At 42.3% G+C, this 24,082-nt stretch overlaps 1 protein-coding gene across 3 annotated transcripts in view; it reads right to left on the bottom strand.

Moving 5' to 3' along the window:
• TMEM255A (transmembrane protein 255A) overlaps nucleotides 1-24,082 on the bottom strand; it is a 577,786-nt gene that overhangs the window by 237,346 nt on the left and 316,358 nt on the right. For all 3 annotated transcript variants that reach the window (XM_069612683.1, XM_069612682.1, XM_069612684.1), the window contains exon 3: nucleotides 2,370-2,432. In XM_069612683.1, coding sequence (XP_069468784.1) covers nucleotides 2,370-2,432 — 63 coding nt within the window. The remainder of the gene's footprint in view (nucleotides 1-2,369; nucleotides 2,433-24,082) is intronic.

Below are 24,082 nucleotides of genomic sequence, written 5' to 3'. Positions count from 1 at the left end.
AGACAAGATGATGACAAGTGTGTTCCACACTTAGCCATAGGCACTGAACATAAACCGCTGCCTCGAACCAATTCTGGTATAGGGGAAATATTCTGGTATTTTCCCCTCTCTAGTCAGTGACAAGATATGCCACATGCTTGTATGTCATGCAAGATGGTCACTAGGATTCTGTCCTTCCACGTAGTCACAAAAATATCACATTTCAATTTCCTACATTTCCATCAAATACGTCTGATTTCAATGTTATATCCCTCGATCATCTAACCCCAATTGCAATTTTCTTCCTCTGCATCATCTAACACCTACTTCTATTTTCTAACTTTCCCTCACTAAACTAAATCCATTTAAAATGCTCTAGCTCTCCAAACCTACACTAGCAAGCTCTTGCTTCTGTCTCTGTTCACATGATTGTTCATGAACTCCAGCCATGCTTAACCTGCAAGGAACAGATCACTGCAACTACACCACCAAACGCTGAAGGGAATCCAGGAAAATTTGTTTTGGTCGAAAATGCTCAGGTAATTTGATATTTACCCAAATAAGTTTGCTCAGATATTCTGATAGCATACTTCCTGTTTCCTTCCGAATAGAAACTTCCAGAGCTAAACCACACTCACCAGACAAGATTATCCAGGTGTCCAGTGCTTAGACCTAATTACAATGAAAGATGAACAGCACAAGCATGAGCGCGGTGCCCAGCCACCTGATCACTGGTTAGTGAGAGTGCTTACATTTAAGTTGCAACACCTGCTTCTTCTCAGAAACATAATTTAATTATCTTGAACTAAGTCTAAGCCTGCTGATCTGATGAATATTAATATCTAGTCAGATCCAGGATATCCACAACAATGTTTTTGAAAAACCAGGCTGGATTTTGCAATTTGGTGGATTGATTGACCCAGCCCTGTCATTGGTTGCTTGGAATGCACAGCTGTCATTTCACTGAAATTAATGAATATTAGGAAATAGCTTCTGCAACTCAAAGTTCCTGTGAGTGTGATCTTGTTAACTGATTACAAAATGAGGTGCGATGCGCTGCATGACTATGTTAGCACTGTAACGGATTTGATGCTCTGAAGTTCATGTTTGGTCAAAAGAAGAGGCACTTGCTGTATGATCTCCGTGGATCTGGGAAAAATGTTGAATGCTAACAAATTTTGATAGCAAAGCAAACTGCAGAAATTGGATTGCTCTTAATCCTATGGACAAACTGACCAAAAATGTTCACACAATTTCAGTTAGTTCACACATACAGCAGTGAAACATTTAGACACCTGTTTTTCTAGATGTAAAATCCTGCAGTAAAAATTGTAGACAAGGTTTTGCAGGTTCAATACTCCTTCGCATTTTTGCCGTTTTGACAGGCGGAGCTGTGGCACGCAACGTAATTCCTGTTTCCACATTTCAAAATTAAATGTTTTTCCCTGCTACCATGTAATTTTCATGCTGGCAGGAAACCATTGGATTCCTATTGTATCTGCTTCATTTTAGCACCAGCTAAAAGCCGGCAGACGATGTAGGAATATGTTGTAAATGTCTCCCAGAAGCATAAACAGTGTGAGGCATTTTGCAAAATACAAATTAAATGTGTTAACCTATTTCCTGCAGGTTTAACATTGTGTTTTGCAATTCATGTTGCAAATTACCAAAATTGCACAGAGAGAACGAACGTGCATGGAAGTACCGCATAGGCTGCCCCCTGTGTGCAATTCACACTTCATTGAAAATTAATATGTTTATATTAATACCTTCCCAAAACAAAAGCAATGTTTAACATTTAAAGCAAGTGAACTGCTGTACCTCCTTTCACTCCTCTACCACCACAGCTTAATCTATTTTCTATCAAACATATGTCAAGTAAGCTTTGTACTTATTCTTTTGTAATCTTTCCTACTTTGTAGTTTGTTTATTTGTAGCTTAATAATGTCCAATATTTAATATCTTTTTTTCTATTGATTTCATTAAACGTTTGTGTGAGCATTAGTTTCAGACTTTTTTTCATACAAATGTTTCACAATATTTGTATTCGGACCAAGTTCTTTCTCAAAAAATGATTTGCTGTCTATTTCCTTCAAATAAATAATCATACTGATCTGTATAACGTCGAAGGACACGGTCACAGAGTGGATGCAATATTAATTTTGCAGCAAAAATAAAGTTAAATATACACATGTGCCCCAGGGCAATAGTAATCTAGAGTAATAGAACCATATTAATAGTAAGACTATGAAAAATGAAATGAAAAAAAAATATGAACAATTGCCAATAAAATGACTGCGCCTAATGTAATCTAAAAGAAACATGTAAAAAATAAGGATACATTTTGATATTAATCTTTTTACATTTTTAATTTATACAATCCAACTCACCATTTGTCTTTTATTCTCTATTAAATGTGCTCCAATTATTCCAAGAAAAGACCCAAAGCCAAGCTGCAAATCAAATCAAATACGAGCACATGGTTACTTCAGGAACAATACAATGCAAAAATAATTCAAAACAACATCTCCTAAAATGTGTCGTAACGTGTTCTCTAGCGCAAACATAGCGATAAGAATGAATTGAAGAACATACTTGCATAGCATTAGCCCTAGAATACCTCTCTCAGTATAGATATTTTTTTTCAAGGAAGTATTGACTATCCGACTCAGAGTTGACATACCTCGCAAATGAGTGGCTAGTTCTGGGCTTCAGAGATCAAGCACTAAGCAATTTGATTTCATATTATATCAATAATAACAACAACTTTTCACATAGCAACTCCATATGAAAATGTCTTCCTGAAAGTTTTTAGAAGTTTTGTCCATATCACTTTTTTTTAATTCATTCAATCAGTAATACTGAGGGTCCCTAATTAGGTCTGGATAGCATATGATAGCACCACTTTGGGGTGCTGGCACTATGAACAATGCCGACTTTGCTAGGTAGGCATAGGCACCAGTAAGTGGTATTGGGTGGACATTTGGCTACGATATCCGGGAATAAGGCAGGACTAACTTTCGTAGATGGAAAAGCTGGGGTGCCATGTGTCGCAGAAGGAAGAAGGTTAACCTCAAGGTTGTTTATGAGATGTGATGCATCCAGAAACAACGTAGTCATGTGCTCAGAGGAAGCAGCTGTTGTAGGAGACACTAAAGATGGAGAAGCAGGAGTGGTCTCCCTGAAACGAGAGAATGCATCTTCCCTTGAAAGATATCTTTCTCCTATGCTCTATGAGATAGTTTGATAAGGAGCTCACATCACCTCCAAACAGTCAATAAAACATTTTTCTAGTACTCTGCAGGCTTGTTGCAGCTTTTAGTTTAGAAGGAAACATACTGAAGGTTATTTATTGTACTACATTGCAATGTAATAAACAGATTGTTTCTTGCTATATTTTCCGAATTCACGGCATGGACTTTGTTTTCCCTAACAAGAACAGTGGCCTGGCTTTTCAGGCGGCAAACTCATTTTTATTACCGTTTAAACTGAACTAGTTAGTTTGCATTCAGTTTTGAATTACTCAGAAGATCTCACATGCTTTAGCTCAGGTGAGTTTAAAGGAGAGCCAGGAGTTATCAATGTGATAATGGAATCACCAAAGGAATCTAGCAGCTGATGGAAAGGCTTCAAATAGATATTAAATAGAAGTGGAGACAGTGCACTCCTAGAACACCACAGCTGATTTTAGAGGGAGTGGGGTCTCATTTCCCTCCATACTGATTCAATTTGTATGATTTGACAATATTTGTGTGATTGGACAAGAATGTCTCCAACCAGTGGATGGTGGCATCCAACGCCCTTTCCATGATATGCAGCCTCTGATTGGTTACCGTTGTAAAAAATGTGCCCTAGCACCTTCAAGCGTATTCTCTGTGCTAGATGGAATTATCAATAATGATAACAGACCAAATAATCGGGCAGACCAAAGGAAGATGGTAAAATACTGCTTTAGTCTCAATGAAAGAAAGCAGGGAGAAATACAACTATCAAGTAGATGCTTGATGTTCACAACTAAGTTTGCTTGCACAGAGTTTATAGACTTTTACATACGTCATTCATGACGTCATCCTATGTGGCATTTCACAAAAACCTAATGCCCGGAAGGATTGGATTAGAGGAACATATCTACTAATAGACTTATATAAGGGAAAATATCTCATTGGCTGCCCCTTGTCTGTAGGACATGCCCTGAGCTATTTCTACATACGTCACATACTGATTATAACAGAGAATATGGCAGCAGGCTAATCACTGTAACATTGTATATGAAAGTGCATGGCAGGCCTTTTGATTACTTTCTGGAAGAATGAATGCTGATACCAAACCAAATGGCATCCTCCAAACTGGAAAATCTCTTTGGGAGTTATAAACACTGTACATTTCCTACACTTCTCTTCCAGCACTATTTGATAATACGCTGAGGCCATATCTGATTTTGAGAACACTCTCCCACCACCAATCATATAAAGCATCTCATTCATGTTTGGTAGAGGGTGCCTTTCTACCACTAAACACTTATTTAACTTCCAGAGATCAACACATTAAGCGCAATTCCCCTAATGGTTTCTTTACTATAACCAAAGGAGAAGTCCATTGTACACAACCAGCCCTCAAGCTCCCCTTTCCCTTTCATGCCGTCTCTCAACACCAAATAAACTGACCGCAATTTGGCAGCCACAAGAGCACGCCCCTTCTTTAAACTAATCTGGTGTTTCATGCCTCTAATTTTCCCCACGCTTTCCCTAATTTCTCACATACCGTTCCACCCACTTGCAAAACTTGTTCAACCGTGTTGGGATCCAGCCTTATCCTCAACTGTTTCTAGTCACGGCACCCCAGCAATGTTGTACCTTTTGTTTGTTACATACACATTTCCTTGGGCATGCCTCACTTTAAAGTCAAATTTGGCATCACAATATCCTATTAATTCAATTGTATCCAGGCGATATCCACCTGGATTTACATCCGGCTCCAATACATTTTTCACATCACCAGCCACGTCACGTTGGTAAACATCCCTTGACATGCGAGAAATGTTCACCCCTGAGTCCGCCATTGTGGACTCCATCTTCCCATTCACATGTATTAAAGCATACCGACTCACACTCATCTTCGCCCATTCTTTAAACAACATTTACAGTAATCACTTCAACATGACAATCGTCATCTTCCTCAGATGAACCATGCCCCTCTTCTGTCAAGTAAAGGACTTTCTTCTGGTTGGATTGAAAATGTTTACAACAGTTGGCAAAGTGGCCCTGTTTCTTCCATGTAGAGCATACCACTTTCTGCCCAGGATACAGAGGAGAAGCAGAGAAGTGTGATCCACTTGCACACCGAACGCACAGATGATCATCACTTCTTTGTGCTTTCACGCGTGTCCCTTTGTACGACATACTTTCCTTTTGTTTCTTTTTCTGTTTCTCATTCAAAATCTTCATAACTTCAGTTTTATACTCCTTACTTTCTGCTGTGACGAGTTTGGGAACACATGCCATTGAATGTTTAAATCGGTTGGCGATATCCATCACTTCATCTAGGCTTCGCTCGACTTTTAGCAAAAGATCCTCCCTAATCCTATTGTTGTTGCAAGGGATCATTACCAAGTCTGCGTGTCAAGGGTAGGTGGCGCTGCACCTCAAAGGTCAATTACCCACCACCCAAGCATGGAGGGTACACGGCACACCTCATGCTCATTGCTCTGAAAACAGTTTCCATGATGCTGCAGCCCCTCCTCTCTCTCCTAGACCAATGGGCAGCTGGCTCCGTACAGCGACAGGGGAACTGGGCCAGCAGGATGCTGGACAGCACAGTGTTCGCAGGCCGTGAACAGCTCAGCTGGGGGTTGTTAACTTGTTGCCATTATTGTAAATATGACCCAGACATGTAAGTGTGAATATATAAGATTTATTCACAGAAGTATCCATGTAACGCCCCCCAGAACAACCTTCCTGCTCCAGCCCCACTCCTTCAACTGCTTTCTCCAGAACCTGGAATTTGTTTCCTCCATACACATTCCACGCCAAGGTTTTACCTTCTAGTCACTGCACAACAAAAACCCATTGCAAACTTTGCTTGCAAACAATAGTTTTTTTTACCAATTTTTCAAGAAAGTGCTGTAAACTGCACCATTTTAATCCATAGTTTCAAAAAATGCTCTTGAGGCGAGAAACCCTCTCAAGCACCCCTTGTTTGGTTTGGGCTCCCTCACTGTGCTTTGTCGATTCCACATAATTTGCCTAAACATTTAAGCCTCTCCACTTAAAATATTAACAAGCCGCCACCGTACAACACCTGCCTGTCACTGTGGTGCTCCCTAATGCCGGCATCATGCACCACATGCCGTCATGCCACCCCCTATATATTTATTTATATGACAAAAAAGTTAGTCTGTAATAAACCTTTCTTCAGTAGAGAAACATAACTTTGCTTTAGTTAATTTGCTGTCATAATAATAAACCATATTTGGGTTCCTCCACTCAAACTCAAGGAGATATTTCTTGCGTCTCTTGATTACGCCAGAGACGCCGCTGGCCCAGTGCAAAATATCATAAGGGGACCTCACCACATTTTTTGCCCTGGACCTCATCACTACCTCTGATAGCCCTGCACATATCCCCATTATTTCATCAAGGATGCCATTTGAATAGTCTGCAACACGATGGAGTATGCCACTCGAATACATTTAATATGTCAATCAGAATTTTCTTTAAGTCACCTGAACTGACCAAAAGTTCACATTCCACAAAGATGCGTATACACATAAAGGTCTTTGACTATGGTAATTTCAGAAAGACATGCAAAAGACATGTAATACAATAGGCTTGCTGGTAAAGTGATGCAATTTTATTTTTATCATACTTTAATTCGCTGTATGATATGATAAGTCATTTATAATGCGCCTGTACACAAGTGTTTCTAGGCGTGACAAGGCAAGGGAGGGAGCAGAGGGAGGACAGGACAAAAGATCTTACTAGGCCTTGTGTCATTCAGATCATGCAAATGCGACAACGCAAAGTGCGGGGGGAAGGTAGAGGGGGAGACTCTACAGTCTCTGAGCTATAGAATATTTTATCTTGCTGGCACTTAAACAGGGCAATTTAACAAATCACACCAATGTTGAATCAAACTATGATTAAAAATTTACCACAAATCCTTTAACATACAACTAATACCCAAGTGTAATAGTTTTAAACTCTTTATATATATATATAAAGTCAAAAGTTGTGTGTAGCTTTGTGGCGCGAAGCATTGTTCCTTATGCAATTCCACATCGTTTCACCAATCTGCACCAAATTTTGCATAGTTGCCTCTTAGGACCCTCCAGACATTACTGGTTTCATGCCATTTGGACACCCCAACCCTATCCACAGATTTCAGCAAAAGTCAACATTAGTTTGTGGGTTTGCGGCCTGCCGACAAAGCCGTAAACCATATTCATCAGAAAGGGAAAAAAAAAGGTATGAGAGGCGAATGGACCAGAGAGGCGAAGGTGAAGGTAAGTAGTATTCCAGAAGTTTCAAAATGTTTGGTGCATCAAGTGAAATTACTTTTCCAGAGGATATTTGCAAGATATGATATGGTGCCTGCCGACGAAGCCGTAAACGATGTTCATCAGGAAGGATGAAACCAATTGTGTTTCTAAACAAGTTTTACAATGCCGTAAACTATGTTCACCGGGATGGGAAACAAAAAATGTTGCTACATCAGGTGAAATTACTTTTCCAGAGGATATTAGCGATATGGTGCCTGCTGACGAAGCCGTAAACCATGTTCAACAGGAAGGGGAAGAACATTTTTTGTTTCTGAACCGGTCCCGACACGACGAACAAAACTTGAGGTCCCTTTGGGGCTTCGAAAACCACTTTTCAAGTCCATAGGATGCATGATTTCCGAGATATTTGCACCGCCATGCACCGTGACAAACTGCACCACACCAGGGCAAGGCAGAACAGCGACCTACTCGATCATTCATTTTCAACAATTAATGAGAGTGTTGTCATATCTGCCTACAGAACCCATTCGGAGTACAGGTACTTTTTGCTAGTAGTCTAACCCTCAACATGCATTCAAAATCTGTACTATTTAAATATATAATCACAATGCAAAGCATAAAAGATGCTCAGACTTAAAAGGCTTCTCACAATACAAATACATCCAAAAATAACTACCATTTTTTTCTCCCTGGTAGATGTAATTGAAATACCTGTGGATATGTATGTATTAAAACAGTGCACCACTTGAATCATGCACACATCTGCAAACACCCTTTTGATAGTGTACTATAAAAGCTACACAATTATATTAGTGATGGTTCTCATTCATTATCCTGCATTGGGAATGTAAGGAATGCCCTTAATGATGGAAATATTTACAATTGATGTTGAAAAAAGTGGTTTAGAAAATAATGTAGCTTTTATGGTATTTATTACTGATAGCAGAACGTGTTTTCACAGAAACTCTTTCCACAGGCCAAAGCATGATCTCATTGTTGGTTTATAGACATCATTTCGAATACAAAAATCTCGAAAGTCAAAAAGTGGAAAAAAAAAGTCGAAAAAATAAATGTCGCATTTTTTTTAATTACTTTTTTTTTTTCGAAATGGGGGGGTTCACCCCCCTACCCCCCCTTTTTTTACCTATTTTTTTTTATATAAACTAGAGCCAAAAAAAATTATCGAAAAAAATAATAATTCGACATTTTTTGTTTCGACATTTTTGATTCGACTTTTTTGTCTTTCTAAATTTTTAATTCGAAATTATGACTGTACACCCTCATTGTTGTGTGCCTTAAAATTCAAAGAAGGTGTTGGGAGTAAGAGTTACATGAGTCATCGAGAGCTAGCATGAGACAAGCAATGAGGAACACAGGGGGTGGGGAAGCTAAGGTGAGACAGCCCAGAACCAGGTCAGTGTGAGAGGAAAGCCCAGAAGCAGCCCAGGATTGTAATGGGAGTGGAAGCCCAGTACCCACCATGGGGTTGGAGAGGGGGAGACTAGAATCAACACAGAAGAGGAAGGGGTTGAGGAGTAGGTGAATGCCAGAACAAGCGTGGAGGTGGGGGGGAATGAGCCTTGAACCATCCCAGGGCCAGTTCAGGCATGGGTGGAGAAATAGGATGGCAGATAAGGGCAGTGTTAACACTGATCCAAACTCCTACCAGGGTCGGTGAACTACCTGCAGCTAGACACCAATCCAATGGAGATACTATGGCGAGGAGGATAATTTAGGTAAGGAGTTAAGCAAGTTCAGTTTGTCTTCGAGAAGACACCAGGCATGGTGGCATGTACCTCAGCTGCAAACTCTGTGCCGGCGAGCATAGTGGGAAATTGCCAGCCAACTAATTGTTTAAGGTTATTTTTCTGCTCTGCACTTCCGGGGTGCGCCTGGTCAATCACGTGCACCAGGTCCCCAATCAGGGATGTCACCTTTCGCAGGGTTGCTGGAGCTGAGTTTGCTGCGTCAGAAGTGGTGATCATGGCAACGGGGTCCAGGAACATGGTGTAGTCTTGGCCTCAGCCGCAGTAGGATCGATTGTAGTGAGCAAAAAGGCAGGTTCCCAGCCAATTCATTGTGAGGATGTGCACATGTGTTAGACCAATTACTAAGGACTGTCAAGTTTGAATTGGCTATTGATTTTTCAGTTGGAAAAGATACTTTAGAGTGATCTCTAACCACCATAGTGTGACTAAGTAGTTTATATCAGTTGATTTACTTTTAAAAAACTAAGGCCCTCAAAAAGGTGGCAGACACCTAAAGCTAAACTTTTGTTTACTGAGCAGGTTTATCCTGAGGGACCAAAGTCAGTTCTGCTTTTACCCTAGCAGTGTCCTAGGAAATTGTTTGGGCTGTCAAGGATGCTGGGGAAGGTCTGGTTTCTTCTCCCCTCTTGGGCACTGGCGCTTGGTGGACCAGTCTTGCCTATATTACTATACTCTCACAGGTGCGTGGATCCTGCCTTTCTGAGTGTTTTTGGAATGTATTCTATTCTTTGTGGTAGTCCTGATATAATGACTTTACCACTCCCCTTACTCCCTATTTCTGGCCCAGAATAATCAAGTTGGGTACATTTATATTTGGATTAACATTTATGTTGTTCCAGTAGGTGAGACTGGTCAGTAGGGACTATATAGGTCCCCACCCTCCTTTACTCTAATTGCCTGGAATTGAAGAAAATTCAAAATTAGGATGACCATATTTTAGATACAGTATCTGTATCTGTACACAGTAAAAACAAAGATCAAACTAAACTTGTTACAGAATGGAGGTCGGTCGATGTCCATGTCCATGTAAATTGACATGTTTTTGTTGGCCGGGGATCTGAACTCAACTTGCCTGGAGGTCGATCTTTATGAAAATAATGAGCTAAGTGTTATATCCTTTGGGGACAAGAGCGGCAAAGTCAGACATGGTATGAAATGGGCTCTATGTTTAAAATCACTTGGCCTACGAATGTTAAATGGTGCCTGTCTGCAGCAACATTCCACAACAACCTACATGGCATAGGGGTGTCAGTGAATCGACCTTAGATTATTCTTTCACTGACTTTTTATTGTTTGAAAAATGTAAACCCCTCCATGCAAAACGAGCGACTTGGAGTGACCATTATATGTTGATCTTAACCTTTGACTTTAGAATGGGGCAGTAAAAAAGGGTGGGCCTTTTGGCTTAACTTGTAACCCAGGGTTAGTTAGAAAAAAGCTGCCATTATAAAGTTGAATGGGGAATTTGCAGTAATGATGAAGCAGACTACTCTGGAGTCAAAGTTGTCTACTTTTAATCTTGATCAATTTGAGCACACGGTTGATGCCTTACCAGGTTAGAGCCCAGCATAAACCTGTGTATTTGCTTAGATACGATAGTAACATTGCACACTCTAAGAAAGCGACGAGAGTTAAAAATGAGGGAAATTGGGAAATCGAGCCTTGACTTGGACCAAAGACAAAAATTAAAAAGCCAGTAAAATTGCAATATAAAAATCGACTTAGGCAGCATTGTGCCACAATATTGCAAAGGGGTGCATCATTTATGCTCAGCCTATTTAAAAACAAAAATGTTATCGGATTTTGGAATGTTATAAATGTTATAAATGCTCTGGGGACTTCTCAGACTACTCACCAATTGAAGGCTGTGCCTGAGGCTGATTGGGTCTCTCATTTTGAGGCATTGTACTCGAACATTGAGGAAACACAGGATGGCTCAGACCTAATCGTCAAGGTAAGCTTAGTACATTGAGAGCTTTGTATTGATCAGGAGACCGTATATGAGGCTTTATTGAAAATTGGTGATTCACAAGCCCCTTGCCCAAACTCTTTATAAAATAAGTTGTTTAAGGGGGACCCCACTAACTGGTCTACTGCCCGTACTTCACAATTTAAAGAAATAGTGCACCTTGAAACTTCTCCAAGGATGCAGCAAACGTTGTACCTCATACCAATTTATAAGAGGGGTGGGAAGACCGACCCAAAAAACAATCACCTTATTACCTTCTTGGATGCTGATAGTAAGGTTTCCACATCCCTCCTATTGCATCACTTGGAGGTTTGGACGGCTGGTGTGGCTGTCTAAATAAGTGCCAAACAGGCTTTAGAAAATCCCACAGCACAAGCCTGAATGGGCTAATAGTCCGGTGCCTGCAGGATTCTGTATGGCTTGATAACTATCCAACGATCTATGCAGCCTCTATAGACCTTTCTGCGGCTTTCAACAGAGTTAATCGCCAACTGTTCTGGTCGAAGCTAACAAGATGGGGTATACCCAATGGTCTGTTACGACTGATTAGAGGTTTGCATGAACTTTCTGCAATACAGGTATGTTTAGACTAGGAGGGGACGATGTCTTGAGAGATTGCTACCAAGTCAGGACTGAGGCAGGGTTGTATTCTTTGTCCCTTTAACCTATATGTTTCAGACACTTCAATCCTGCTTCATTCGCACCCCCAAAAATCGGACCATATTTCTTGATTTGGTTGGCGTACGCAGGCGATGACAGAGGAGGAGGAGGAAGAAGAGTTGGTGGTACGTTAGATCGCCAGTGTAGGCTGTGGTGTTGTACGCCATGAGAACCCACTGGTGCTCCAGTGTGCTCAGTTCGTAAATTGGGTATCATGCTCGATGACTATGTGACCATTGTACCCCAGGTCCAAAAACTATCAAAACCCTGTATTGCCTGTAGTTCCTCTAATGCAGGCGCCTCCATTCTTTCATTCTCCAATCAGGTGAAAACCTTTGGGCTTGGCTTGGAGCTGTTAAGACCACACTTTATCAAGATGACGAGTGCTCTACAATTGGTGGATTTCATGAGTATCCATCTCTTCAGATGCTCCAAGTGGAGCATAGAAAATATGGGGGGTGTAGCCCCTTATATAAATATTTTTCCGAACCATTATCGACGAGAAAAATTGATGAGATTTAGGTGAAATCTTTTCTCCACTAGGGAGATATTGCTGAGAAGGAAGCAAATTACCAACAAGAACTCTTTTTGTCGATTCTGTGAGGATAAAAGTCAAGTTGAAACTTTGAAACACCTATTGGTTAATTGCACGGCACTGAACGCACAACGCACTTTGTACTTTGGAAAGTTAATCCAATGGGAAATTTTGAATGATATGGATGCTCCTTTGGGTCACTAGCTTAGTTAGAAGATTGATTGAGCGACTTGAGCTGATTTTTGTATGTGCCAATTTTTTGTATTTTATTAATATGATCTTAGAGATTTTAGATATTTTTTGGGGAAACTAGCTGTCCCCGGCCACACGTTGCTGTGGCTCAGTCTGGTTAAATGGAAAAGAAAGAAAAGAGAAAGCGCATGTTTCTAATATGTTTATTTTCACAATGCTTCTCGGTAGTTTTGTATGGCTCTGGCGGTTCTCCAAGTTGAGGCAGTTTAATTTTCGCGGAGGTGCAAAACATTCATTTCGTTTCTCCATTAAATTTCAGAGCCTTGCAATAAGGACACACTTCAGTCATGGTGTCGATGAGAACATGCCGGCTCAAACTATAATCATCAGCTGGGATGTACCGAAATGCAAGGCGATTGTAATCATGTGATTGCTGAGCACAGAGTCGTGTTTGATGCTGATCTGCTGTTTCTCGTTGACGTCTTTCAGCCACTCTCAGCCTGTCGCGTTCATTCTGTTGAGAACGAAGCAGATCTGAAGCTGCAGAACACGATCGCCGTGCTCGCAACCGTGCATCCTGAAGTCTGGCTGCACATCGCTCTGCTGCTTCCTCGGAACGTATAAAATATTTAGTATAGCGTGTGTTGCTTTTACGTCCAACAGATGGCACTGTTTTGCAGTAATATATTTAGTATAGCGTGTGTTGCTTTTACGTCCAACATATGGCGCTGTTTTTCAGAAAAAAAACATGTTTTTACCTGTCACAGGTATGACATCTATGTATAGTAGGTATATAAAAACACGCAACAAAAATCTTCACATTCAAATGCAACGTTGTGTTAAAATCTCAAAGTAATCAGTGAAGAACTTTCAGAGATTAAAGATTTTGAACAAATGAACGTTTACATTTTTATTTATACAGATAGATTGTATTATCGTATAGTGAATTTTAAGGTACTTGACATAATTGCTTAATTGTTGTACTTTTCCTAACTGCAAATAGTTTTTTCTGATTGTTGTTTTATGTTGTAAAGGTTGAAGCTTGCTTTCCCCCAAACCCAATAAATAAAAACATAAAAAAACACATAAGTAAACAAATCAACACTTCCTTTCCTTTATGAAGGATTCATGTTAAATGTTGCCTATCCCATTTGGTCACAACAAAAACAGATCAAATGTAATAATCTGGAAGTAGGTCATATTTTACGCCAAAAGTACTCTTAATGGAGTAAGTCACATGCTTTTTTCATTTTACTGTTTAATTGCATCATTAATTGTATTTTGAATTAAATGAATCAATGCTTCATGTTATGTTATTTTATGTTGATTTATACCGTGCACCGCTACCACCCAAGGGCAGTATCCATGCGCTCATGTGGCTCTGCAAGAAAGAGGATGGGGTTGTTTGTGAGGGTAAAGTGATAGGATAGGTCCAGAACAAGGAGAAACTAGCATCTGTGTGTGTTGGCTTGCAGATGGTTGTCTGCGTGCACTGGCTTTTTGTATTTGTATGGGTGAGTTCACATGCCTGGGTTGTTTTCTATGTAATTGGTTGTTATGTTGGGGCGTGTCTGTGTATTTTATGTGTAGAATGGCTTGTTTTTAAGACTGTGCACACTGGCTTGTTGCATCCGTTTGGGTAAGGTCCAGTGACCTGGGTGTGTTTGTTGTGAGAGTGTGTTACTTGTGTTTGGTGTGTGCTAGTGTATAGGTTGGCAACCCAGTGGGTGTGTGTATAGTACTTGGGTGGTGTGTTGGAGGAAGCAGGAGCGGGGTTTGTTAGTCCATTGGCTACTCTCTTAGTTCTTCTATGTGGCTAATCCACACAATTCTATCTAATGTGATGCATGACTAATCTTCACAGTTATATTTAGTGATATGCATGGTTAATTTCACAATCTAAGTGTGATGCATGTCTAATGTTCAAAAATCTAAGTCTTATGCATGGTTATTGTTCACACTTTTATCTAAACGTGACACATGGTTAAACTCCACAGTCTTTCTAAGTGTGACGCGTGGCTAATCTTCAGAAATGTATCTAAAAGTGCTGCATGGCTGATCTTCACACATCTGTCTAACATCTATTTAAATGTAAGGATTCCTTTCAAATTTATGAAAGTTGCAGGGTGAATTTTTCACCTCCCGTGTTTAAAATAATTGAGTCAGAATTCTAAGAAATGTGTGATCTGCATTATAGCAAATTCCTGAAATGTTTTACAAATATCTCAAACATTTGTTAGATGTGCCTGTTTTAATTCAGCAGTTCACACGGAACAAAATAATCTGGATTGCACCATGATAATCCCAACAAAATGAGAATTAGGATTTTTAGAAATCAGAAATACAGAAATACAGCACTGTTCTTTAAAGCTTGAAAATATGGCATGAATTAATCATTATGCTATTCTTATCCCTTTGTAAAAGCAATGTGACTATCCTTGTCCTGCTCTAGAAGTGTTTCTGCGGTCACCCCTGGTCAACATCAAGCACGCGTTCTTGGCCTTGTCACTAACTCACTCTTTGACAAACTGATGAAGGGCTTCTTTTGCTATCCGTCATCAGAACAGCTACCAAATCACTTCCATGTTGACAATGGACAAACAACATGGGGTTACTAGACCGCCGAATCCCCATCATGTGTTGTATCACTAAAAATACGTATGCGCAATGAATTTGGTTCAGAGCAACAAGACCTCAGTCAGAAACATAAATCTTCATAAAACCACACTCATTAATATCTTCCAACTGTAGATTGAAGATGCTATATTTTTAAAAAATAAGTACATATCTGGAGCTGATGACAAGAACTCGTCCCTCTGACATCCATTAACTGTGTATCAATAAATACTTTATTACTTGGTCAAGGACCCATAAAACCATATGTGTCAATGATTAAAACAAGCAACAAATAAAACACAGGCTAAAAGATGACAAGTTAAATATTAAAAGAAAGCAGGGTAAAAATGCATTACATCAAGGACTTAACTTCTTCAATCATTACAAAATAAGTCAATTAATAATACATATTCAATGCCAAGTATAGCAATTAATAAAACTGGTACAAATGTCAACTTCTGCCTTACAGTATTTTCCTGTTTTATGAGGGACACTGCCTATATCAAAGAGTACAAACAAATCATGGTGCCAAGTCCATGTATTTGGATTCTCTATGCCATGCCTTGTTTAAAGGGTTTGGTAGCGCAAAGGCCATCTGATTCTGGGATGTGGACTCACAGTTTCAGGGCTTTATACAGTGTCCGAATACCATTAGCTTTCAGACAGCCACTGTTTTCTGATGGCTGATCAGCAGGGACATAAGAACATGAATTGGCTCGTCATCAATCTGGCTTCAGGGCTTGACACAGGACTGAGACAGCTTTGTTGGGCCTTAAATCCAACATCTCAAAGATCATAGAGAGGGGCCATCTGGCCTTCCTCATGTTATTGGACCTCTTTGCGGTCTTTGATCTCATAGATCATAATCTCCTGGATGAAAGGCTGCTTAACATCGCTAACTTTTCAGGAAAAGCTGCTGATTGGATTTCTTCATTTTTGAGTCATAGAACCTGTAGAGTAGCCTCCAAGGATGCTGAAGCCACTCCTATCCTTTCCACATGCGGAGTAACTCGGGGCTCCTACCTGTCCATGACCCTGTTTAACGTATACATTAGACCACTTCTTGATCTTCTCGATGACCTGGGTGTCCAATATGCTAACTATGTGGATGACACCCAGGTCCTCTTCAAGCTTTCAGGTATATATGCACCAACCTTCGAAATGTGAATACCATTTACAATGAAATTCAACCCGGGATGGCCTATAATTCTGTAGCACTTAACACTGAGATAACAAAGCTTCTCATTGTTGATACATGCCCCCGTCTGAAGAATATTGACTCCTGTTATTCCCATTTTTCTACCCTAGGTAATAGCAGCCCGGTCAATAAATCAGTTAAAACTCTTGGCGTGATACTGGATTCTGAACTTTCCGTGAAACAACACATTTCAAGTGTGCGTTCATCTTGTGGATACATAATCAAGTTATTGTACCAAATTAAGCCATATCTCTGCATTAAAAAGAGGTCTCTCTTGGCCACTGCACTAATCAACTCGCGGCTTGATTATTGTAATAGTCTGCTTATTGGCACCTCGCAATCTAATCTAGCTCGCCTGCAAACGACACAAAATGGGGCTGTCAGGCCTACATACGGTCTAGCCAAGAAAGACCATGTATCCACTTACCGAAAAAAGTTGAACTGGCTTCCAGTCAGACAAATAATTAGACACAAGTTACTTTCTCTGACCTACGAATGCCAGAATGCTGCTGCTCCTCTCTACTTGAAAGAAGAATCTCTCATACTCAACCCATTAGAGCTTTACGGTCTAATAATGCTCATTCTTTATTTCAACCTCGCTTTCACATAAAAAGGTTCGGAGGCAGCTGCTTTGAGGTTTGTGCGCCCCAGGAATGGAATATTCTCCCTCAGGCTTGTAAACTTTCATCCTCACTCCCGGCCTTCAAAAAGCCCATCAGAATACTTCTTTTTAACTCTGCTGATTAGGATCTATTCTCTCTCTCTTTGCCTGACTTGTTCCCCCTGATCTATCTGTCCTTTTGTTTTGGTTTGCGCCATGAGGCCCATGGGCATGTGGCACTTTGAAGAATTACAAATAAAATAAATAAATAAATAAATACATTGATTCTTGTCCATTTATGTGATTTGCAATAGACATACCTTTTGTAATTTCCTTCCCGCCGTCAAAGTATGAAGTTAGCTAAGGGTAAAATGTTTAAATGCTATTGGAGATACATTCATTTCACATCTAAATAGTCCTCTGGACCAGGGAAGGATTTGTTGTCAAAATAACCTACTGTGCAAACAGATCTTTGGGATTCGATGAGTATATCTTGCAAAGAATATGCTGCTTGTATGGGACTTATAAAGCATATACCTAGTTGGGAAGCAACAGAGTGCTGTACAAAGCGGTCGCACCCCGAGGGTTACAAGTAAGGTAGAGGGGTGGTAGAGGAGCTGGGTAGGGGAGCAGGAAAGCAGAGAAATAGGGTTGAGTAGAGTGATCCGTGATTGTCTAAATGTTCTTTGAATAGCAGGAGGGAGTTTGGTCCTTCCTGCGATGTAAGTTAGATGGAGGGAGGCAATCTTATCTGCGTTAGTCACCTGTTCCAGAGAAAAGGTGCATAGCAGGAAAAAGATTAAAGTGTTGCACCAGCTCAGCACCATACAAAACACCCGTATAAAGAAATTGAAGAAAAGAAATGTGCATTTTACTGTAGCGTGGGGTTGGTCCTGACACACTTGATGGGAGACAGGTATAGGCGGGCACAGCATTACACATTGTCTTACCCGCCTCTTACCTGTCTCCAGCAAACCCTGCTTGCCTGAGCTCAAGACCACCCAAGATGCACCTCTCTGGGAAACGGACGTGGGCAGGAAAGGCAAACACACCAGGAAAGAAACACTAGCTTATAATAATGACAAACACACGAAAGGAAAGGCAGACAGAAATGCTGGTGTACGGTTCCTTTAGTTCATATATGGATATTTTCTTTCACCTGGTACACTAGCATTTTTGAACTTTTTGATTAAAAGGGGAATCACAAGACACTATATACGACTCTATACTTATACTTGCACAGCGATATAAAGCTAAAAAAAAGAGAACTCCTAACACTAAAGAGTCCTTTTTAAAATAAAAAACTATTCTTACAAAGATATCAAAATAATCCGTATACATGTCACTGGAACTATGTACAAAACAATCTTTCTTGGGAGACATTCTGGTCAGGGCTGTCTCAAGGTCCTTCTCGCTGCGGATCTTATTTTCAATTGTTCCCAGATGTTCAGCAGGAGGCATGGCAGTAGCTGTCTGTGGAACGGGGCACAAAGCTATTGTAGGCTGGTCTGTGAATGTCAGGAGCAGCCCAGCAATTTAGCAGCAACTTAGCAGGAGCATAGTGGGATCAATTTATAAATGACTGACCGGGGTGCGTATGTCAGCAGCAGCCCGGCAATGAATGCAGTGTGAGGGCCCCCAATCAGTCCTCTACCCGTGCCGGATCTGCCAGCTGAGGATCATGGAGTTTTTGTGGCCTGCTGTGTCAGGGGGAGGCCCCTTCGGGATTCAAGTGATGCTCCCCTTCCTATGTGGGGAGGTCTGCATATGTGGCAGACACAGTCCGGGAGGCGTCAGTGAACATTGGCTGCTAACCGCCCTCATGGGGGGCACTAATGAATAAGCCAAGCTCTGCAGCGGTGAGGAACATGCCGGTAGGTGGCAGTGACTTTGAGCATTCCTCTCCCTATCGGGGAAGCCCAATCTTTGAGCCCAGGCTTCGGCGATGACCTTGCTTGATCAACCAGGTAACTTAGTTTATTCCGTTCAGGTCTTGGCGCTGAGCGAAGTGCCAGCTCAACCCTCTATCTTGAGGGCTGGCAACTGACAACTAACGGTGCTCTGTTCACACATTTTGTTTTGTTCTGAAAGGGTCCCAGTGCGGCTTTACGCACCGGGGATACTTCATTTTATCTTTTGGGCTGACTGCACAAAATACCTAGACTCGTTAGTGGAAAAGGTTGCTTTAGTGTGACAGGCTGTGGCTTACAAAAAACACACTAACCTGGCTCCCAGGCCTTACAGACGAACAGATCAATTAACAATCGCCAAAAACAACTAAATAAATTAACAATTTAAATTCATCACTTCCTGTCCCTTGCTCCCTCCCCTCAATTCCTCTCAACCTTCATTCCCGGTTTCTCTCATCTTCTCCCCGAGGCCATGCCCCACCTTCTTCAATTCCTCTTCTCCCTCTTTGTACCCCTGGGGTAGTCTCTTAGTGCAAACATCACTATCCACTCTCCTTACCGCGATAATAATCCTTCGGCTTCAACCAACCATCATTTAACCAACCATGTCCCCGGCAACTGCTCCACTATCCCCAATCTCCCCAATGTCTGCAGATCCCCAAAGTTAACACCAATCTCCTCTTCGATGAAAGCCAGGCTGACCTGCTACATCAGCAACAAGAAACACCACCGTACAAATATTCATTTCTTTCTACTGCCCTGACCTGTCACCAAAAAGAAACCACCTACTCTCCTTATTACTCCCCTCACCTTAAACTGCACACCCCTGAAAGGAAAACCCTACCTTCAAACCAAAGTTAACAGGGTGGGTGGGCGGGCAACACGGAATGGTGTTAACCGCCAAAAGTTCCTGAACCTTTGCCAGCACCCGTATATATCTCCTAGGGGGGGGCAATCCATCCCCGCCTGACTCGCTGTTCGGGGGCAGCACGCAAATCCTCTGATATAGCCCTTTTGCATCCCATCGTTAGTTCCTTTATTTTATAAATCCTCAATTCCTTTCCCTTCTTTTCCTTTTATTTTGTCCCCTTTTATTATTTATATCCTCTGCGTCCGTGTGTTGAACAAGTATAATGCCACCTGCACAATTTTCATCTCCTACCATTCATCTCTCCTTCACCTTCTCCAAACTTTCCCCTTTAAAATAACATTCTCTCCAAACTTTGATCATCCCAGTTCCCCCATTAGTCCAAAACGTTTTTGTTAACCTGTATTCACCCAGCTTAACTGTCACCAAACTCTACTGCAGTTTAGACAAGCTCCTAAACCACAAGGCCCAGAGGGGCCATACAACCACCACACTCTCGCACCTTGCACTGCGCCGGGTTTTATTCCCCATGCTAGAGTAGGCCAACCCCCATTATCCTTTAACCAATACACTCTTCTCTCACTTAACCAATCACCCCTTAACCTCCCCTCAAAAACCCTATCTTCACTTTAAAATAGACCAAAATGATCTTCCCATTCCGTCCATCTTGAGCCCTCCGCTCCGTCACTGCCAATTTCTGATAGACTCTTCGCCGGGCAGAGTGTGGGGGGTAGAGCTGGCTCCTCTGCCGTTGCCTTCCTCTGGGAGGACCTTCCTGCCCCTCTCAAAATTGCTGTGCCTCCTGAAGTTCGGAAGCGGCCGAAACCTACCTTTTCATTTCCACTATCTCTCCCGCCCCTCTCTGCTAACCAACCTGTATACTGCGCTGACTGGCTACCCTCATAGTCTCACGAGAAACCAGGCACCCCCCCCCCTTTTACCTGTATCCCTGCACTTTCCCCCTTTCTACCGCACACTAGGGGCTGTATCTGGAACCCTAACAGTCCCCTTCCACCTTGCACATTGCACCGGGCACCGTTGCCCTAGCTGAGTTTACTCCCGGCCTTGCTGTCCTAATTGTACTCCCCTTCTCATTCCCCCTTTCACTTTGTCTCTCGCATTTGCACTATCATACTGACACAGGGCTTAGACAGATCGTTGTTTTGTCCTCCCCTTGTGTTTCTTTCCTCATCTTGTCCTTCTTATAAACATTTGTGTACGGGCGCGCTATAAATTACTTTCTATTTGAATGCATATATGTAAATATTGTGAAGTGTTGCAAAAGTTAGTTGAATGTAAATTGAATTGTTGTAAAAGTTTGTTAATCGAACTAAATACAACAAATAATAAAAAAGAATTAAAAAAATTAAAATAAAACTTATCATATCCTATTCTCCTCCCTCGCCCCCCGGCTCGTACTGTTACCATTTCCATCCTCATCATCCCTTTCAAAACACCCTTTTTGGCCCTGCGGTCCGCCAATGCCATTTCTTTTTATTACTATTATCCACCCAATCCTGATCCGGCCTGGTATATCCCTTCTTCCTTCATAATGATTCTTTATTTCCATTCCTTCATTTAATGTGCATTATATTTATTTAACCGCATCCTTTAACCAAGAATACACCACCCACATCACCTTCACACCACCAACCTTACCTTTCCCCAACACCAGTGCACCTACAGTTCAAATCCTGCTCACTTCTTGGTCCAAAAACCGTTGTAGCGCGGAACATACACCCCACCGCCGCTGCACTGCCGCTGGGGGTGAGGGGAGAGGAGCCGTCCAAATCTCTCCCCACTCACTGCAAACTGCATCACCGCTTCACAGCCGCTGGGGGTGAGATGTTCAAAATCTCTCCCCACTCTCAGTGCAGGTGACGGGATTCTGGCCATCTCCCAACACAAAGGTATCTGGCCCTGGGACGTACTATTCCCTTCTGCTCCTGTTGTAGGGGGCAGGGGGCGCCCTAGCCCCTCCCCTGGCTGCTGCACCCGGGGATGATAGCATTCGCCACCTACCTTCACACTGGTGGACAAACTAGGGCCCTACTGCCCCCTCCTAACACCACCTCCTATGGTGACCTTGTGGTCTTCCTTGGTTGGCGCCCCCAAACCTGACATATCTCCCCTCATGGCTCCTTTACACCCCTTCCCGCTCCTGACTAGCCCACCTGCCCTTATAACTTTGCCATCCACCCCCCCTCTGACCACTGCTGTGGGTACTGCCCTTTACCCCTAAGGCTCTTATCGGGCGGCACCCCCCTACCCCTGCCCACTAGCTACTCCATCCCTGATCCCAGCCCACTGGCTCCCCCCCTCCTGCTAACTGAAAACAAACCCTGGGAGAGGGGCCACTCTAACACCCCCCCACCCTCTAGAAGACCCCCAACAACTGCTCCTAAGGGACCCCTGCACATATAAACCCCCCGTGAGCACCCCTTCGCCCAACAGCCACCTGGGAAACATGGGGGCAAAGGAGCCCCCAGCAGGGGCAAGGTAGCAGGGGCAAGGTAGTGCCCCAAGCCACCTGGGATAATATGGGGGTGAAAGGAGCCCCCAGCAGGGGCAAGGTAGTGCCCCAAGCCACCTGGGAAACATGGGGGCAAAGGAGCCCCCAGCAGGGGCAAGGTAGTGCCCCAAGATGCGGATACACTGATTTCCATAAACTACAACCTCTAGCATTATAGTAGCTGACCCCAACAATATCTTTTTTTTTTTGAATCCCTACCCACACCCAGCCATATGGCATCTGTCCCCGGCCTCCTGGAACAACCGGGAGGGCCGGGCACCACACTGCCACCTGGTGGTGAGTGATGGGTAGCGCAGTGTTCCCACCACAGAGAACCGAAGGAAGGCTAACCTCTCCTGCCCGCTCTCTGCGACAGCGCTGAGGGAATAAGGCCATGGCCGGGGGGCCTGGCTGGGAGGAAAGGTAAGTACCATAATTCCCACTATAAGCCCTTACTATTAATAAAATGTATAACCCTACGTATCTAATATATATATATATATATATATATATATATATATATATATATATATATATATATACACACACACAGTATTTGCATTTATTTTTTACGCCGGGATACCCCTTCCTCCTCCTTACCCTCTGCTCCCTATCGGGATTTGCCTCAGAGTGCCCCCTAGGGCACCACCATGCTGCCACAGCAGCAGGTGCCGGCGAAGGTTCAGGCAACACAGAATGGCGTTAACCGCCAAAAGTTCTTGAACCTTCTCCGGCACCCGTATCTATCTACTAGGGGGGACAATCCATCCCCGCCCGATTCACTGGTTGGTTGCAGCACCCAAAACCTCCCCAGGAGCAACGCGTACCCTGTGCTCCCCGGGGCCCCCTTTGTGCTCTTTTTCCCCCCAGCTGGGGGTTACATTATTGCTTCATAGAAATTATAAAGTGCTAAGCTACAAAGTGTAATGAATATATAAAGCATTTTTAAACATCATGCCACAAACGGAAATCGCGCATTATATATTTTTTATTTCTCCCAATACTGCTAAATCTTTAATTAGGACATTTGCCTGTTTTACATTCTGAGCCAAAGAGAAAACACATAAAACGTTGCTGACGTACCCGTGCAAGCCCAGACGTGCATGGAACCAGTGACTCTTTAATTAGCGCACAGATTGCGTTAGACATGTTTCAACTGACTGTCTGTGCCCAGGTGTGGTTCGGTTAAACATGCTCATTTATGCTGTCAGAGTATGCGGTGGATATCATTATCCAATATTTTCTGTACACAGTATGGCTCAGTATTTAGTTTTGGCATATTCAGTAGATGGGGCAAGCAACTGATGTCTAGTGCTTGTTACTTGAGGGGCAACTGATGTCTAGTGCTTGTTACTTGAGGGGCAGTGGGCAGACTAAATACTGCGTTTTTTTCAGAGTTAGGCCTGTGTGTATCCTTCAGCATGGCAAAGTAGTGCGTAGCAACCTTGCTCTTTTTCTTACCCCCCCCATTTTTTACAACCTCCCATTACGCATCCTCAAATGGCCCTGGGCATTAGACGTGGTGTTGCACCCTGTGCGTGTGACACTGCCAGCCTAGTGTTTATATATGTGTTGCCTGCCTCGCTTGTCCGCCTCTCAGGGGACTTTTTGTGATAGCAGGATCTGTATATTAAAAATGATAAAGGTGATGACAGCTTCATGCATATTAGCCTCACTTTATGTGTACTATTCAGTGAACACATGAACACCCACGTTTGCAGATTAGTGCACAAACAGTGGCATTGCATTAGCTAAAACAAGGTTAATGTCCAATT

The sequence above is a fragment of the Ambystoma mexicanum genome, chromosome 5p (assembly GCF_040938575.1).
Source record: "Ambystoma mexicanum isolate Mex_15411 chromosome 5p, UKY_AmexF1_1, whole genome shotgun sequence".
NCBI classification, from domain to species: domain Eukaryota; kingdom Metazoa; phylum Chordata; class Amphibia; order Caudata; family Ambystomatidae; genus Ambystoma; species Ambystoma mexicanum.
The sequence above is the reverse complement of the archived record's forward strand: the minus strand, read 5'-3'. Positions and strand labels throughout refer to the sequence as shown.